Source organism: Carettochelys insculpta, chromosome 29, assembly GCF_033958435.1.
Source record: "Carettochelys insculpta isolate YL-2023 chromosome 29, ASM3395843v1, whole genome shotgun sequence".
Classification (NCBI taxonomy): domain Eukaryota; kingdom Metazoa; phylum Chordata; order Testudines; family Carettochelyidae; genus Carettochelys; species Carettochelys insculpta.
This window is the reverse complement of record NC_134165.1, coordinates 8,741,350-8,760,078: the sequence shown is the minus strand read 5'-3', so window position 1 is coordinate 8,760,078 and position 18,729 is coordinate 8,741,350. Positions and strand designations below refer to the sequence as shown.

The window sequence follows — 18,729 nt, the reverse complement described above, 5'->3', positions numbered from 1 at the left end:
TCCAGAAGTTTCCTGGACTGCTTGTGTACCACCATATTGGTCTCCCAACAGATGTCAGGGTAATTGAAGTCCCCCACGATAACGAGATGCTGTTTGGTCACTCTTAAGCTTTATAAATAAAGGCTGTGACTATATTTAAATTCCAGATTTGAAATATAAAAGAATAGTATATGTGTGTATTTAGTATATAATACACACGCACTTGTGGGTGCATAACTGGTTGGATAACTACAGAGAATAGTTATTAATGGTTCATAGAGAGGATGGAAGGGAATAAAAAGTGGGGAATTGCAGGGATAGTTTTGGGGCCAGTTCTATTCAATTCCTTCATCACTGATTTAGACAATGGCACAGAGAGTTCGCTTATCATGTTTGCAGATGATACCAAGCTGGGAGGGGTTGCAAGTGCTTTGGAGCATAGGGCCAATATTCAAAATGATCTCAGCGAATTTGAGAAATGGTGTGAGGAAAATAGTTCAATAAGGAAAAACGCAACGTGCTCCACTTAAGGAGGAAGGATCAGTTTCACACACACAGAATGGGAAGGGACTTCCTAGAAAGGACCACTGCAGAAAGGGATCTAGGGGTCATAGTGAACCACAAGTTATGTATGAGTCAACAGAGTGACACTGTTGCAAAAAATAAATGTGATTCTGGGATGCATTAATATGAGTGTTGTGACCAAGACATGAGAAGTAATTCCTCTGCTCTATTCTGCACTCTTTAGGCCTAAGTTGGAGTATTGTGTCCAGTTCTAAGCACCACATTTTAGGAAAGAATTGGAGAAATTGGAAACAATCTAGAGAAAAAAAAACTAAAATGATTAAATTTCTAGAAAATATGACCTATGAGGACAGATGAAAAGAACTTGGTTTGTTTAGTTTGGAAAAGAGAAGTCTGAGAAGGGACATGACAGTGGTTTTCAAGTACCTAAAAGGGTGTTACAAGGACAAGGTAGAAAAATTGTTCTCCTTAGCCTCTGTGGATAGGACAAGAAGCAATGGGCTTAAACTGCAGCAAGGGAAGTTTAGATTGGACATTAGAAAAAATTTGCTAACTGTCAAGGTGGTTAAGTACTGGAATAAATTGCTGAGGGTGGTTGTAGAACCTCCATTCTTAGAGATATTTAAGAACAGGTTGGATTAAGAGATAAATACCCAAAAGGTGTGATGTAGGTGGTGCTCGGTCCTAGCGTGCGGGCAGGGGAATGGTGACTTCTTGAAGTTTCTTCTAGTTATAGTGTTCTATGATTCTATGATACACACACACACACACACACACACACACACAAAAGTTTTGTGTTTGTGTGTGTGTGTGTGTGTGTGTGTGTGTGTGCATATTATATATATATGTGTGTGTGTGTGTGTGTATAATATGTGAAAAATAATTGTTCCCCATGATAACTCAGGTGGTTAACCATATATTATTATAGGACAGTTACTTTTAACTTATGTATACTTGAGTACAATTAAGCCACAACAGGCTTCTACTTCTACTCAAGTAGTTTTCCAGAAGGAGACTTTCACTTTACATAGTTACATTTTTCTCCAGTACTTTTACTCAGGTGACTTATTTGGGTACTTCTCCCACCACAGCTTAAATCTAGTAAACTGCAGAGTTAGAGCAGAGCATGTGTACCTGTGCTGATCAGATGGAGTTGCTGTGTATCCATTGGTCTATTTCCGACACTGGCTGAAGTGATATGGCTGTTACCACTGCTGGGTGGTTGGAAAACCCTGGGTAACACTGTATTCTGGTTTTAACTCTGCCACAGACGTCCTGTCTGACCTGAGGCAAGTCACTCAGTGGTCCAGATTCTTTCTTGTGTCAGAGCACTGTTTGGGGTTGAGGGTGGGCAGGGAACCAGTTTCAGCCTGTTCTGTCCTGCCATGTCCAATGCTACACCCCCCACCACCCCTGCCCCAGGAGTAGAGGCAGGGAGCAGACCCTACAACCCAGTTATGATGGCTGTACTAACAGAGACCTCCAGAGGACTTCTCTGTTGCCTATTGGTTGCCCTTGGTGCTGTGTGACAGGAAGAAGCTGTAATGTCTCAGCCTCTGTTCCCAGTCGGTAAAACCGCCGACTCCCTGCTGCCCTGGTGAATTGTGTCGGGTAAGTCTCTGGGGCAGGGGTTGTCTCTCACGGTGTGGACAGGCAGAGGGACAGCAGAGCTCCCTAAGTGAGAGGCATGTTTGCCAGTAGTTAGTTAATGGCTATGGGGCCAGTAGATGGTGCTCAAGCCCCATGCTGGGCTCTGTAGGCAGCTGTGGTGTACCTGGCAAGGGGCTGCCAGCCTGCAGTTCTGATCACAGCACACTGGGAAAAGGGGCCTGCTCTGGGGAAGAGGGCTGCACCCGGGGTATGCGAATACCCCTCTTTGTGATCAGACCACGCTGCCCTCCAGGGCCATTTGCAGGAGACGTGCGACTCCTGCCATGGCCCTTTGAGGGAGGGCAGGGAACCACCTCCCCTTGGCTGTTATACAAGGAAGTGCCAGTGTGGTTAGGAGGAAGCTCTGTCCTGCTCCCAGCTAGAACGCATGATACCTGCCTCTTCAGTGCGCCCCAGCTGGCCCCGGAGGCCAGAAGAAGCTGAACTCTCCTTGCAACCTCAGGGGCTGAGGCACATGGCCAGCCAGCTTCTGCCCGTATTCAGGCTTTTCTGCAACTGCATCACCTTGTTGTCCCCATATGCAACTGGTGAGCCGCTCTGACACCCAGTCAGACTCTTTCCCGCAGTGCTACCACCTAGCGGGTTACTGCCGTGCATGTGATCTTCAGCAGAACCTTGTGTTCAGTGAGCACCACCTTATGGCCTCAGAGCCACCCGCACTCAGCAGGGCCAGCTCCCAGACAGCAGCTACAGCAGGCCTGAGGCTGTCCCTCCCACCCCCTCAGCGCCCCAGCCAGGAGTGACCTAATGGCAGAGTCTCTGCTTGGGCTGGCAAGAAGGAAAGGCCGTAAGCCCTCTTCTGCAGCGGATCCCCATCGTGCTCTATCCACCCAGTGTTGGCTCTCAGATCTTGTCCGGGAGCCCAGTGGCTATAGAGACCATGGACGAATTCTAATGCCATATACACTAGTGTAAATCCAGGGAGGGATGTGGGGCCCTCCAGATCTACAGCCGAATGTGGTAGGGCAGGGGCCAAAGGCCACAGCATTACCATGGCTAGGCCAGTGCAGGTAAAGGGAGCTTTACCAGTGACATCAATGGGAGCAGTTAGGCCAATGCCCAGCACCTCTGAGCACCCCACCGGTGAAGAGCTCTGGCTGAGGCTCAGGTGTCAGTGGAACTCCGCAGGCCTTGGACTGAATGTTCCTGGCAAACCCTGTGGAGCAGCCCAGCCCCCAGGCCAGAAGAGAAGGGGAAGCTTCCTCCACCCCTAAGCAGGCCCCAGCTTGTGTCGCTCATGGCAATTAGCTGAAGAAATTAGCATCCCCATATCCCAGGAGCAGGGGGGATATTGTGCAGCCGCACAGTCACCATGTCACAAAGCGAGCCAGGCCAGCTCCTTCAGAGCATCTTTTATTGAACTTGTCTGCATTAATTCCCATCTGTCACGTTAGACACTCAGCTCTTCTTCTCGTCCTTCTGCTGGGACGAGGGAAGGCAACCAGGGGAGGCTCTTAAGGGCTACAGAGAGCTCACGTTCCCTCCCTCCCTTGCTCCCTTCACTGTGCAGGTGTCTCAGAGGGCTGCAGTCACCCACTCCTGGTCCAGCTTCCTTTAGGGCCATGCAAACCTATTGCATATGCAACAAGATGATTTAGCCCTGCCAAGACAGAGCCCAGACCCGGCAGGTGCAGAAGAGAGCGAGAAGCACCACGTGGCCTTTCTATGAGCCCAAGTGTCCTGGCGCAGCTGCTTGCTCCCAGGATGTCGCCACCCCACCCCACCCCCGCACCCCACAGTTCGGCTCTTGAGCCACATCAGGCCGACGTCACGTAGGCCGTGGCTATGTACTTCTTGTCGTTGCCATAGGTGGATTTGGTCCAGGTGTAGGTCTGGATGCCCAGCTGTTTGCCCCCCAGGCTCAGCCGGCACCTGAGGGACGAAGGGGAGGGAGGGAGGAAAGCATTTCAGCATTGCCTCTGACTGCATCTGCCCATTCCTGGCAGCGCTGAGGGGAGCCACAAAAGCCCCAGTGCACAGTCCAGAATGCACTTGGATTTATGTCTTTCCCCACACTGCTTGGGCCAAGCCAACCCCCCTCCCCTACTTCCCCCCCGTCCATACCCTTTCCAGAACCAGGATCTCCAGCCCACCACACCCCACGGGCCTCCAAACTCCTCCTGATACAACCCTATACCCACGGGCCAGCACTCTGAGGCCTGGCATGGGACTGAGGGGGCGTGCAGGCCCCACTGTAGCACTTGGCACAGGGTGCGTTCTACCCCACCCAGGCACGCTGGGAAAGGGGCTGTGTTTGATCACAGGAAGGCTCAGGGCTGGGATTGCCAGAGATCAAGAGGTCACCTGGAACAGGCATGATGAGACAGGCCTGTGTGCCCAGCTTGGTACTGGAATTCAGGACTGAGCAGAGCCTGGATGAATATTCTTCTGCCACAGGGCAGTGGGAGCAGGTGCTGCCAGCTCCACAGCGGGGCAGACAGAATGACACGGACAGTGTGGGCCCAGTAGAAGACATGACCTCACCCACCATGTTCTCTGACTCAGAAGGGACAGACACCAGGGACAAGCACAGGACTTACATCTTCCCTGGACGAGCAATGAAGCACAGTGTGTAGAGGCCAAATTCGAACTCAGGGCTGCTGCCAATAAAGGCAGAGCCCACCTGCTTCACATAGCCATCCCACTCAAACTTCAGCCCCAGCACATCAGGGTATGAGGTCCACTAAGGAGAAAGAGACAGAGCGAGGGGTCACAGCTGAGACCCAGCCAGATATTCAGGAAGAGTGAGGTCTCTGACCCAGCCATGGAGTCTCTTTCAGAGCAAGAGCTCATATCTGCGACCCATCCAGCAGTCAAAGGATGCTCTTGTCTGTCAACAGAGGGCGTCACTGCACAAGGTAATTAGTGCTTCTCCTTGGCTGCCTTTCCCGACTGAAGCTCTCTCTCTCCCAGGCTCAGCCTCCCCAGCAGGAAAAGCACATTCCCACTGTGACACTCAGGCTGGGTCTGCACAGGGCATTGCTGATACTAGGAAGGCTCCTCAAGGGAACTGAAGTGAGTGAGTGCTCAGCTGCCCTGCAGTTCCAATGGGATTGTCCAGGCGGAGTCCCTAAGACAGCTTTGAAACCCTCTCCATGGCCAAACCCCCAGCTACTGCAAACTGGAACAATGCCATGGACACTAGGGGATTTACACCAGCCAGGGATCTGGCCCATTGACTCAGTGCTGGACTTCCCAAGCCCATTGGCAGTACTTACTGGCCCGTTGTAGTTATGGCTGTAGTAGTCCACCAGCCCCTGCTTCTCCAGCAGGTAGAAACGAATCCAGTTGTGGAATCCGGACACCTTTCCTTTTTTGACCTCCCCTAAATGGCAGGGAGTTGGTCACTGGTTAGCTGACCCCAAGGAAAGGGTCTAGAGACCCCTCAGCCCTGCCAGCACTGTGCCCGCAGAGCTTGGCTTGCTCACACTGAACCACAGAACAGCCTTCTGGATGCATCTGCTCAGCAGTGGTGGCTCAGCCAATGGGGGGAGCTCAGAAATAGGTGCGCATATGCCCCAACCTGCTCTGCCTGCCCAGCACCTGCCCCTTTCCACTCGCTCACCCAGCACTCTAGCTGGGAGCAGGCTCAGGGCATGGGTGGGTGGCATGAGGGATACAAGCACAATGGAAGGACAGAGGCCCCCACTTTCTCTGGCCCCAGGCCCAGAACACCCTAATCCATCCCTGCTGCTCAGGGCATGTTTGGCACCATCCAATTCTCCAGGCTCCCTGGGCAGTGGGTGTCTGCAGACGTCCCAGTGTGGCCTCATGCATGCTCAACCCCAGATCTCCTTCCCTCTGCTTCCAATTCCCTTCCCGCTCTACCCCACCTGGGGCTTGGCCTGGGGCGGGGGCAGGCCAGCGTGCAGCCAGGATTCTGGGTGCCTGGGGTTTGCACTGCCCAGCACTGAGGAGGTGTTGGGGGCTATGTGCCCATGCACCCACACTTTGGGGGCGGGGGCACTATTAGTAGGGGCGCTGGGGCCTTGCTGCTTTTCCAGTGCTCTGGAGTCTGCAGGGCCACCCATCTGCTGTCAGGGTCACCTGCCCAGAGCCCCAAGGGCTGGCAGTTGCAGCAGAGATGCTTTGGACTTGGGAGAGGGGCGGGGCCTGGGGCAGAGAGGGAGGAAGCAGGAGCTCTGGACCCAACCCATACTGTACCGGAGAAGATGTGCTCAAAGCCGCTGGAATCTCCCTCGTCGTTGCCCCTGGAATAAAGGCCAAACCACATCTCCTTCAGGTCACTGACAAACTCCTCCTGGGTGCTGTAGCGCTCTGCAGACAAAGCAACAGGGTGAGCACCATGAAAGTGGGGAAACCAGACCTCAGAGAGGCACTGCCGGGCCATGTGTGGCCCTGAGGGACCCAGCCCTCCATGGCTCTGGCGGTAACTGTCTGAGGCTTTACCGCATGTGCTGAACGCCGCACAGCTCTGAGCCCAAACTAGCAGCTTCACGAGTTTCTGGGTGGTCCAGGTGCCACTAGAGTGGGACAGAGCCCCACACCCAGCAGGGATGGGTTACACATACTCTGGGCAGAGCCCCTCCAAAGCCTGGGCCTGGCTTTGGAAGAACAGAGGTGAGACTGGCTCCCTCCAGAGCAAGCAGCCCAGGTGCTACAATGAGTCTTCAGGGGCTCAGCCAGTGTCCAAGGCCCTCTTCTGTGAGTTAATGTGGGACATGACATGAGGGTGATGGGCCCCACCTGCACTGCAGCCACCCATCCCGTGGCACAGCTGTTCCCATTCTTAGTGCTCAGGCACTGCACCATTCATTGCCCGTTCTGCAAGGAGTGTCCCCTGAACAGCAGGAGCAGAGCAGGGCCCCCAGGGCCAGCGGGACTGCCCTCTCTAGGAAACAGAGGGTGCTCAGGCTCTGGGGCCCATTCCAACCCGGCTGCACTGCTGAGAGCACTGCCCATCATGGGGCAGTGGCCTGTATTGGCCCTGAAATGCTGTAGAATGGGAGACAGGCGCAGTTGGTGGCACAGGGAAAAGCTTGGATGCAGCAAACCGCTCTTCTCAGGGTAACGTGTATGGACCAGGAAGGAAGGCTGCTGACCAGGCCTGGCCCTTGCTCAGCAGGTGCTACCCCGGCAGACACCATCTGCCTGGTGCTGTCCCTGTGGGTGCTGGGTGCCCAATGCTGGCTTTGCGGGTACTGTCTGGTGCTGGCCCTGCAGGTGCTGGGTGCCTGGTGCTGGCACTGTGGGCATTGGCCAATGCTGCCTCTGTGGGTACATTTCTATGGGCATTGGCTACCCAGGACTACTCCAAGCTCCACTTACTTTTCTTGTTCAGGAAATTGTAAAGCTTTTTCATGACCTCTGTTTTCATGACCTCCCTCAGGAAGTTCTGCTGCTCCTTCACATGCTCAGCACTGACAGCTTCCCCTTGGCCCGTCATCCTTTGGTAGTTGTCCAGCAGCTTGATGAAGCTGGCATAGGTGGGTTTGGAGAAGAGCTTCTCGCTGACGTAGGTGTAGAGTCTGCAATGCAGAGATCATTGCAGCTGGGAGAACAGTGCCTCTTGGCTGGAACGGCCAGTATAGTTGCTGCCTGAAAGTGGTGACCCAGGACTCCAGGTGCCCAGCGTGAGGTGCCTTTCAAGGCCTGGTCTGCCAGCACCAGCATGCTGGGCACTCCTGAGAATCGGCCTCCTATAAACTGCTTCAGGTCTAGTGAGCAAAATCACTGGGCATTTTTGAAAATGGTGGCCTAAGATCTTTGAAACCGTCCCTACCCCGCTCCCCCATCCTGCTCCCTCCCTCCCCTGCTGCTCCACATGGGGCCCAGCTATCAGAAGGACTTGCCCTCCTCCTTCCCACCCCCAGGACCTTGCGTGCTGACACTGTCACATGGCCCTATAAGCAGCCTCCTGCCTGCTGAAGCTGGTTGTGGGGGCATTGGGAGCAGGTCCCCCAGCCCGTGGTGGTAGTGATCATGCTGCACTCACGGCTCAGGAGATTGATCGTCCTTGTCTGTGGTCTCAGAGCGGGAGGCGAGGTACTGTGGGTTCAGGGTGATGTCGGACTTCTGGGGTTTGTTGTGGTCCACCTTGTAGAGCTGCTCAGAGATGCTCAGGAGCTCTTCATTGGTGATGGAGTCATGGCTGCTGGAGAATCCGTCTGCGGGGCCAAGGCCATTGTACAAGCAGATGAGTGGCCATGAAGAGTCAGGCCTGCGAGCATCCTCTTGGGGAGGCCTGAGCACCCCACTTTCATCAGTTCTAGGTACTCAGTCACCCGATGTCAGGAAGCTTGCCCCAATTTCAGCTTCTCCCCAACACAGAGCTGCAGGGCCTGGAGCTGGGCTATTGAGACCCTCAGCAATGCTGGGGAGAGGGAGCACTGGGGCTTTTAAGCAGAGGAGCCCCAAAACCTCAGCATGACTTCGCTGCTAGGGAAGCAGAAAGCAGGGACTCCACTTCAGCCCACAATGTACCCTGGCTTCACGGTGCTTTCAGCCCCGGGCTGGGTTAGCCACAGACTGTGAGTGCTTTGGAACAAGGGACATTGGGACATTGCTTTGTGTTCAGTGCACCTGGCACACAAGATGACATACCTGGCTTCTCCTTCAGAAAGAAAGCACTGGGATGTGTTACGTGAGAGGTGGTGGATTCTGAGATTTTTAAGGCCAAGCTTGACAAATCCCAGGCTGGGATGATTTCGTTGGGATTGGTCCTGCTTACTGAAGGGGGTTGGAATTGATGACCTCCTAAGGTCTCTTCCAACCCAATGATTCTAAGACTCTAAGGTCTACTGTAGCCCCATCACAGACTTATAACTACAATCCCTGACTGCTGGACCCATGCAAGGGCCCTGGTAGATTCTCTGGCTCATACTCCATGGGATCTCGTACTGGATAGTCACAGTAGACTTAAATTCCATTACGCTCTGATGCCATAGGCATGTGGGGACTTTGACACTGATGCTTTCTAGCACCTTTCATCTGCACCATATGTCAAACCATGCCCACCCTCACCCAATTTAAACCCACATTCACCTTTGTGACACACAATCCGACCACCTTTTCTACCACAGGCTGTTAACTGCACTTCGTCATTGCCTTCGTTACAGTAAAATGCTGACTCATGAGATCCACACCTCGGGAAAGCCATGGGCCCTGTACTGCTAGGAAATGCAGAAGAGCAATAACAGAGGTGCAGAGCCTTGGCTTTGAGGAAACAGAGGCAGGGACTGGCTGGCAAAAGGCCTCCGGTGACATATTTTGCTAGTGATAAGAGGAGTCACTCACCAGTGGCGTGTGCAGGCCTGGATGCAGCATCCATCTGTCGTCCATCTGCATTAAGTGAAAAGAAACCAAATGATTCCTCCCAGTCACAGGCACCGGGGTGGGGCCTTTCCAGGGGACCTGCCCTGAACGTGTTATTTAGAGAAATGAGGGAGCCTGATTATTATTTTCCTCTACGTGTTAGAGGACAACATCACACACAGGTGTGCAAGCACACAAACACACATACAATTTGCACACCCAATGGCACCTCCAAGCACACAGAGGCAGGCACAAGTGCCCACAGCAAGCGAGCACATTGCTGTGTAGCTCACCCCGTTCCATTTGGGGCCAATGACTGTGAGAATTCAACAGACTTATAGTCATAATCCCAATGGATAAAGCCAGATGGAATGGGAGAGCAACAGCAGGGCAGGGCAGCACCCCAGAGCCCTGCCCCCTGTACCCCCAGAGGCTACGCAGTGTGCTCACCCTTGCCGCAGTGCACACGATAGTCTTCACAACAGTTGTGATGTTTTTCACACTTGGTATTACAATGACACTCATCCTCCTTGTTGTATCGCTCATGACAGCGCCCCCTGCAGGAGTCGGGTGCCGTGTACAAGCCTGAGGGCAAGAACAATGGGACGGGCTCAGCCAAGGGGTCACTGGGTTCTTTGCTGACCTGGATGGGGCTGGAGCTCAAGCTGAATGGACCCACTGGTCCCTTCTGGCCTTGACCTTGGAGACTCTACAAATGAGGCATTGGCCCAAGGCCTAGACAGCTGGTAAGGCCCACGTAACCCTTTTGAAATAGCTTCTATGAGCCTCAAGCCAGGAGGGACCGTTATCATCATCCAGCTGAGCCCCACTTAGGCCAAAGAACCCCTGGCCCCAGCCTGCTGGCTGGTGGGGGAGCCTGGAAGTGACTGCAGGCCTGTGCTGAGGTGAATTTCACCCTGGAACAAGCCAGCAAGGGAGTTAATAAAAAGTTGTGTTAATTCCCAGCATTATGAATGCCCCTCCTGCAGCCCCAACAGAGACTCACTGGTGGAGTCGGGATGTGCTGGCTCCATTTCCTCTTCATCCTCAGCAGCTGCAACAGAGGAAAATATTAAAGCCATGAGTGTCTGTGGTTAAAACTATGAGCCCTTGTGGCTTGGGGTAGCAGGGCTGAGAGACAGGAAGGCATGACTGGGGCTACATTGTCTCATTTGGACATGGCCCATTCATGGCTGTACCACCAGATGAGCAGCCATGAACTCCCTTCTGACAAGCAGCTGTGAATTCCCTCCTGCTCCAAGCATGAGCATGTCACTCTCGGTTTATACCAGCAACACATAGCTTTTTGCTCGTGCGCAGCTCAGCTCTCCTGGCTAGTGCATCGGGTGCCTGCTCATAAGACTCCACCATTCCCTGCTCACTTAGAATCCCAGGGCTGGAAGGGACCTCAGGAGGTCATCAAGTCCAGGCTCCTACCCAAACCAGGATCAACCTCAACTAAATCATCCCAGCCAGGACTTTGTCAAGCCAGGACTCAGAACCTCTAGGGACAGAGATTCCATCACTTCTCTAGGCAACACATTCCAGTGCTTCACCACGCTCCTGGTGAAATAGTTTTTCCTAATATCCAGCCTACACCTCCTCCACTGCAACTTGGGGGTAAGTCAGCGTCTCTGTAGCATGTCCCTTTGGCCATCTGCATGTGGCCATTTGGAATCATTTGGGTTTAACTAGAGACAGTCATGTGTATACATATATAGTAAAAAGACTTGCAAATATTTAGGATGAATTTCCTGTGCATATGTTGCATCTTGGCCTGGTGCTGGCCCCACTGCACACACAAAAAGTCTCCAGTTACTTACTCTTGGTCAACACTACAAACTTAGATCAAGAGAAGCCACCTTACATCAACTTAACTATGTATTTGTTTACATTAACAGATCCCTTTTGTAGATCTTAATAATTTGTAATGTCAAGTTAATTCCTCCACCTCCGTGGGCTGCATAGTGTTTTACTCAATGTTGGCGGGTCAGCAGGGAGGCAGAGTACATGTGGAATTGTGTAAATAACTGAATTCACCTCCAGAAGGTTTACCACAATGCTCCGCTCTGGAGATCATTTTCAATGATGCCACATGGAAGCCAGGTACATAGGAAGCAGCCCCTCCCCCATTAAAGCCTCAGGAATTTTCCAACAGTCCTTGTGTGGAGCAGGTAAACACGAGATTGGGGGATCACTCCAGGGAAAATGCTAACTGCCTCCACTTGCACATGTATCTTGGAAAAGCTCACTAAGGCCAGCTGCATCTATACTACAGCGCTTCTGCAAAAGAAGTTCTTCTGGAAGACCTTGTCTAAAAAAACTTCTTCAAAAAGTGTGTCCACACACCAAAAGTGGAGTGAAAGAGCGATCTGTTCTTTTGATAGAGAGAATCCACATGCCCTCGCTCTTTCAAAAGAACGGACCAGGGATGGAAAAACCTGGCAGCATGAGGACTGTTCTTTCGCAAAAGGGCCCCTGGAGCATCTACACACACTTTTTTCCCAAAAGAATCTTTCAAGAAAAGGTGCTTTTCCTCCTCTGGGAGAGGAAGACGGCGCCAGAAAAAGTGCTGTATTCTTCCAATATCAGATCAAAAGAGCACATTTTGTGTGTGGAGGCTCCCTGTGTTCTTTCAAAAAAGGGACTGATTTTCCAAAAGAACTTGCTAGTGTAGATGCCGCCTATGTGTCTGGCCAGTTGCACATCAGGGAAAACATTTTACCCCTGACCTTTGCATGCGTGTGACAGAAGCCCTGAAGCACGAAACTGGATCAACATCTGGGTCTGAATGCTGAGCTACATTACCAGGATGGTGAGGGCACTTCTGGGCACTCTTCTTGGTAGACTCGCATCTCTTGTTCTCTGTTCGCACAAATCTCCAAAGTTTCCCACATTTTATAAGGACTATTTGTCCTGACATCAACACCGGACAGCGAGCTCTTTCTCATTTGTCAGTTACTGTTATCCCTATGTTACATTGTGCATAGCTAACCAGGAGCAGCAGCATCTGACTCAGGAGACCAACCAAAAACCCATGACATGAAGAGTTTTGAAGAACTGGTGGTCAGCTCTTTATCCAAGCTATTATTAGGGGTGACATCCACATGTACGCATAAATCACCTTATCATTCCCACTGGTGCCCTCAAAATGCCACCTAGCTGCGGAATGGTCCTTGTGCTGGCCCTGCAAGGGGGAATTTCAGGCTCAGTGGGTACAAATGGTACAGAGGAACCAGAGCCATATGTTTTGCAAACAGGACAAGGGGCTACACTGCTAATTAATATGCCACTTACAATCACTTGCCTCTAGCTCGGAAGCTGAGAATTCGTACAGAAGAGCTGAAATGGGGTTTCCATGGGCTTGGGAGGTGAAATATTTGAGCCACTTGTGCCTGCGTCAGCAAATCACATGCCTGTGCCAGGGTGAATCACACACCCAGGTTTATCATCCAGTGTTGCATCAGTCTAAGAGAAGTTGCATAAAGTAGCCCAAGCTGGGAGGAAACTGCATACAACTAAGATGTCACATAGAGAAGCTCACAGGACCAGCACACACACTCCTGAAGCTATACTGCTCTGTCTGACTCACTGACGCTGCGCAGCATGGCCATGCTATGGGCTCTTTTACTGATTCCCACATGGAGCAAGGGCCTGGCTCCTTCCCCAGGGATTACTGGGTCCTGGTGCACGGCCACAGGATGACAGTGTGCAGAGGTTCTCCACAGTCCTGGCGTGGGACAAGTAACACAGGATCATGAGATCATTCTAAGGCAAATGTTAATTGCCTCCACTTGCAAATATATCCAATGAACTCTGACACAGAGGCAAGTCTCTCGTTGTGGCTGATGTATGGCAAGGACACGGCAGCCTCTTTTAGTTACTATTGCTGGTGATGTTTTAGAGACACTAAATGCAATCCAGCACAGCTAAAGGACACTCACCTAGGAGCCCAGTGAGGGTGCCTTTAAACCAGATGTCTTTAAACCTGTCTGATATTCCTAATTCTGGGGCCAAGCTGGTGCCTGGCTGGTCAGTTCAGAGAGTTGTTGGCCAGCCCTGTGACCAGCTCACTCCCCTCGCAGGAATCTCTCCACCTCTTTTCCATCAAAGTCATGCTCCTGGCCCACACCTGGCAGCCCCGTCCTGGCTAGCCACACCAGCCTCCATTGACTGTTTGGCCATGCCTCCCACCTGCTCCACTGTGCACTGTCCCAGCCTGCAGCCTCAGCTCTCTCCCACTTCAGGCCCAGATGAACAGTGGCTGAGAAATTTACCACAAAACACTTGTCTAGCTGACAATGGCTCTTTCACTGGACTATTTCACAGTGGTCAAGTGAGGTGAAATTCTTCAAGTTTCTGATGAAAAGCCAAATGCCAAAGTGTGGGGCACTTTTCAGGAACCAGAAGACAAAATGTCGTATTTATTTTGTTTTATTTTTCCATTCTTGGTGGCTGAAAAATGTGAGCCGGTAGGTGGAAATTTTTGGCCCGACCAAAATATTCCACTCACCTAGATGATATGTTTTAGTTTCCAGTTACCAAAAGAGGGATTTTTTTTCTTTTTTAATGCTTTCTATTAGCCACAAATCCCCCTCCCCCCCAGAATACCAGACAATTGCTTTTGGCAAAAGAACTTTTCCATTTGCTCTGACACTTCTGGTAGGGAAAAATGCCAGGTCTCAAACAGCTCAGCAGCCTACCCTGTCCCTCCATGAGCCTAGATTCCAAGGCTAGAAGGGAACCTGTGATCCTCTAGTCTGACCTTCTTGATAACACAGACCATGGGACTTTCTCCCAAAATAATTCCTAGAGTGGCTATTTTAGAAATAAACATCCAAATCTGACTTTAAAAATGTCAGCAAATCCATCCTGACTTCAAATTGTTCCAATGGTTGATTATTCTCACTGTGAAAAGTTTACACCATATTTGCAGGAAAGTGGCCAGGACAGTTGTTGAACTGGGATCATGGGGCTCAGTTTTATTCATTCTTGTTATTTGCTATTAGTATAGCAGTAGCACCTAGGAGCCCCAGTCATGGGTCAGTGCCCCACAGAGCTGTTAAAATGCAGAACAACAGGACGGTCCCTACCTCAGTGGGATCACAGGCCCTGTACCAGTTTGCCTATAGTTCAGAAGTTTAAAAAGCCATTAAAAGCCTCAGAAGGTCAGAAGCATACAGCAAATTTATCATGTACATCCATCCCAGCCACTGTCTCTGCTTGCTTGTGACACCGGGTCTGGGGAAAGTCTCTCACCCAGGCCTTTTCCAGCCAAGGGCTGAAAGGTGGGTGAGTTGCCTGGGGTCACATTACACCTTTTTAATACCATGGCACACTTCAGTGAGACGAACAATTCCATGGCACACCCACTTTTTTCAGCTCAATCAATTGCTCATAAACGTCACTTTTACTTCCATCTATGGTGGCTATGGTCTACTAGAGAGGTTTGCAACATAGTAGTGCATGCAGCAAACTAAACAAGGATCAAATGCATTGATGTTTCAAATCCACCACAGAACACAGCATCTTTGATAGGTCAAAGAAAGGCAGGCGAGTGAACATGTGCCATGCTAGGGATGCCGAGTAATCACGTAACTGCTGAAAATTTCAGTGGTTACTCAATGCAGAGGGGCGGGGGGCAGGGGGGTGGCTCCAGAGAGTAGATCCTCTGCAAACAGCCAGGGCAAGAGGAAATTGATGAAATTTCACAGCACACTCAGACAGTTCTCAGGGCACCAGCTGAAAACCACTGTATGACACTCCAAGCCCAATCTAGCTCCATTTAACTAGCACCTTCTAAAGAGCCAATCACAGTGAGGTCTGTTAGACTTTGGCCCAGTCTAAACTAGTTGAGCTGAAGCTATCGATGACTTCCTGAGGTTCCTTCCGGCTCTAGGATTCTATCAGGGAGGCTTGGTTTTAGCACCATTGTGTTGGTCAGAAGGCAGCAGCAGATCACACTCACTAACCATGCACCGTACAGCAGTGGCCTACAGAGTCCATGAGCATGGACAGCTCCAAGCCCGAGGGGGGCCCAGTCTTGCCACCACTGCAACAGAGAGCATATAGACCAGGGATTCCCAACCTATGGATCAGGACCCAAGCATGGGTCACCATTAGATTGGTTAAGGGTTGCCAGCTGGGCAGTTCCCAGCTGCATGTGGCGGTTAAAGAAGCCATTTGCAGTTTCTTAGCACTGCTGTCTCGGGCAGATATCTAACACTAGAGATAGCAATTACCTTATGCCTAGGTGCTGAAAGCTTAATACTTGAGTTAATTGGTTTTAACGACTGTTACCTGCGGGAATCAGGAGGGCTGGGGAGCCACAGAGCCTAGCAGTCCCCAAGAAGAGTCTGTAGGAGGATGGGAAGTGCCTAAGGCTGGAGCCGTTTAGGGCTGCAGGAGGAATCTGAGGCTGGGGGGCAGTTTGGCGCTCCTGGGGGGGGGTCAGAGGCTGGGGACATCAGTGGGATGGTGGTGGTGGCTTGGGGCTATTTTGTGCTCAGCCCATGGAACATTTAAAAAATTGCCGTCTAGCCCCTAGTGTAAAAAAAGTTGGACGCCCCCGCATGCATGACAAAGACTGCTTCCGTGTCTTTGATATTTGTAGTGATCCCAGGCAAGCCACTTAAGCGCCTCTGGCAGGAATTTTCTCACACGCCCTTCTCTCTTCCCTCCTTCTCTGCTATGTAGCTGATTTCTCAGTTTCCATTTTTTTGTTTGTGACTCCCTCCAGCCCCTCCAGCCTCAGAGTGGGGTTTTAAGCTGGGGGGGAACTGGTTTGAGGATGAGTCCCCCACCACAACTCAGATTAAGTACAATAATAAAATATAAACTATAATAAATAAACAAAACAATAAAGCAGTCCAGTAGCACTTTAAAGACTAACAAAATAATTTATTAGGTGATAAGCTATCATGGGACAGACCCACTTCATCTTTAAAGTGCTGCTGGACTGCTTTTTTGTTTGGATAGCATATAGACTAACACGGCTTTCTCTCTGTTAGTAATAAATAATCAGTTATTATTTTATTAATGTGTTTTCCCTTTTATGGAATAACTATTACTATAGAAACGTGAGGGGCACAGTTTTATATACTTGCCTTAGACACAAAATTAGCTAGTTACAACACTGCCCCTCCACCCCCCATTTTTAAATTGCTTTGGATCACCAAATCTTCCTGCATTGTCAAAATGGGTCCTCATCTGGAAAAGGTTGGGAACTGCTGGTATAGACTCCAGGCTGGAGGAATCACAGAGCGCTCTCAGTAAGAGCCTCCTTCTGTGTGGATGACTTATCCCACTGGAGTGGTAAATAGCTAACCTGCAGCCAGCCAGGTTTTCAGCTCCTGACAGTGCTGCAGCATGCCTGCTGCACACCCTGGGCCTCAGGCTCCCCTGCTCTGTCACCTCATGCAGAACCATTTACCTTTACATCACTAGCAGTTAGCTCAGGCCCCGCTACCCGGGCCAGACAATCCCGCTCTAGTGGCAGTATTACTCCGACTCTGCACTCCCCCCCGGCACAGAGCTACCGACAGCCAACCCTGCAGGATAAGGGAGAATGATGCTCCCTACAGTTCTGGGCAGCCAGTTCTGCAGCTTCCCAGAGTCTTTCCGGCAGCGATTGCTGCCTGGGTTTCCTGTTGTTTGTATTCACTCCATTCAGGAAAAAACCACCAACAGCTATGAGAGTCCAGGTTCTTTAGAAGGATCCTGTTGTTTTAGATGAGTCACTTTCAAACCAGAAAAACTTCTGCCCTTGCAGGAATCAGGAAATAAATTACAAGGGCAACCAGCAAATCTTCATGCTTCAAAGGCTAGTCTAATTGCTAGGTAGTATCAGGAAGGAAAAAAAGTTCCTTCTATGCAGCTGCTTTGCGCCAATGGCCTCATTCCCTGGAGTTCAGGGGAGACAGGTTTGCCTCCTGAAGTGTCTCTGCATTGGCAGACTGGGACCCACAGCTGGCTGGACCCCTGGGCTGTCCCCATCTGGTTAATGCTCCTGACTAGAGCTGGTTTCCACATGAGAACAAGGGCTGGCTGGAAATTTTCCATCACCCCTTCTTTTGATGAACTGGGGGTTTGACTAAATGAAACTGTTTGTAGAAGGCATATGGGAACTCTGATTTCTCGTCAAATGCCCCAAAAGAGAAAGTTATTCAGCTTTTCATTGTTTCACTTTTCAATGAAAAATTGAAATTTTCCCGTTTTCTGAGGAGCCCTAACACTGTTCGATGTTCTGGATCACGAGCTGTGCCCTGAAGCTCTACTCTCCGGGCCCCAGCAGCCCTGCTGCCCACACGCTAGTAGCTAACAGGACAGAACTAGCAACAGATGTGTATTACACTCCTGTCCTAGTCCTCCCACCCCATCCACAGCAGTGGTGCAAGTGGAGCCCCAGCAGCTCCCAGCAGCTCTTGCAGCTGAATCCTGGTTTGTAAGTAAGGAAAGAAGAACCTGGTGATGATGAAATGCTCTGGCCATGTGCCACCTAATGTTGCAAGCTCCTGACACATCCTGTCAAACTAAGCATCTCCCGTGAGCCTGGGGCACCCTCGGGAAGTTCCATAAGCTCAGTGTACAATGAAATGATCCAGGCCACTCGCTGCAAATGGCCACCAAGGCGCCAAAGGAATTCCTGGCTGGGAAGAGCCCCACTGCTGGCAGGAGTGACAGGTGAGGGGCCCAAGGATCACACAGGGCTTATGGCCCTGTAATTTGTGTCCCACGCCATCAGGCTGTGCTTCCTCGCACTGCACGCAGCCCTCTCTCTCTCTGGGAAGCTCAGCTCTTGGAGAAGTGTCTCCAAAGGTTTCCAGATTGCACCATCTCTTATCCCTGTGCACGTCCCCCACCCCAGGAGCAGAAATAGACAGGGTAACAGGGAGCTGGAGCTGCAGCGGGGGGTGGGTCTGGGAGCTGAGTTGAGGCTGGGAATGGAGCAATAGCCAAGGGCTGAGGCTAGGGGTGGGGAGGGAGCTGGGGGAGGAGCCACAGTTGGGGCTGGCAGCTGGGTCCATGGATGGGTGTGGAACTGTGTCAAGGCTGTGGATCTGACCAGGGCCAGGTGCAGGCCTGGGAGCTGGGGCCGCAGCTGGGGATGTGTTCAGAGCAGAGCTGGGGGTGGAGCAGAGCAGGACAGGAAGAGAGGCTGGGTGGCACTTCCCCCCCGCCACCAGGGGCCTGAGACAAGTCCTGCCCTTCGCACCCTGGACAGCTGGTGTTCCCATGAACTCTGTCGCAAAGGCATCGTCTCCGCTGCAGGATGTTGTC

General features: G+C 51.4%; 1 protein-coding gene across 1 annotated transcript; it reads right to left on the bottom strand.

Moving 5' to 3' along the window:
- Nucleotides 1–3,932: 3,932 nt before the first annotated feature.
- On the bottom strand, nt 3,933–13,064 carry ENDOU (endonuclease, poly(U) specific). Its single transcript, XM_074980402.1, has 10 exons — nt 13,043–13,064; nt 10,457–10,504; nt 9,901–10,035; nt 9,433–9,477; nt 8,132–8,303; nt 7,465–7,664; nt 6,340–6,453; nt 5,394–5,500; nt 4,716–4,858; nt 3,933–4,047 (listed from the first exon to the last, which is right to left on the bottom strand). The coding sequence occupies exons 1-10, from the start codon at nt 13,062–13,064 to the stop codon at nt 3,933–3,935; spliced, it is 1,101 nt and encodes a 366-aa protein (XP_074836503.1).
- Nucleotides 13,065–18,729: the final 5,665 nt, after the last annotated feature.

Excerpts from the sequence above, each read along its gene's own strand:
- ENDOU (XM_074980402.1), bottom strand. The coding sequence starts at position 13,064 with ATGGCCATGCTGCGCAGCGTCA. Across the intron at positions 9,478-9,900 it reads TCGTGTGCACTGCGGCAAGG|ATGGACGACAGATGGATGCT; the intron begins GTGAGCACACTG and ends CACTTAATGCAG. Across the intron at positions 5,501-6,339 it reads CTTTGAGCACATCTTCTCCG|GGGAGGTCAAAAAAGGAAAG; the intron begins GTACAGTATGGG and ends CCTGCCATTTAG.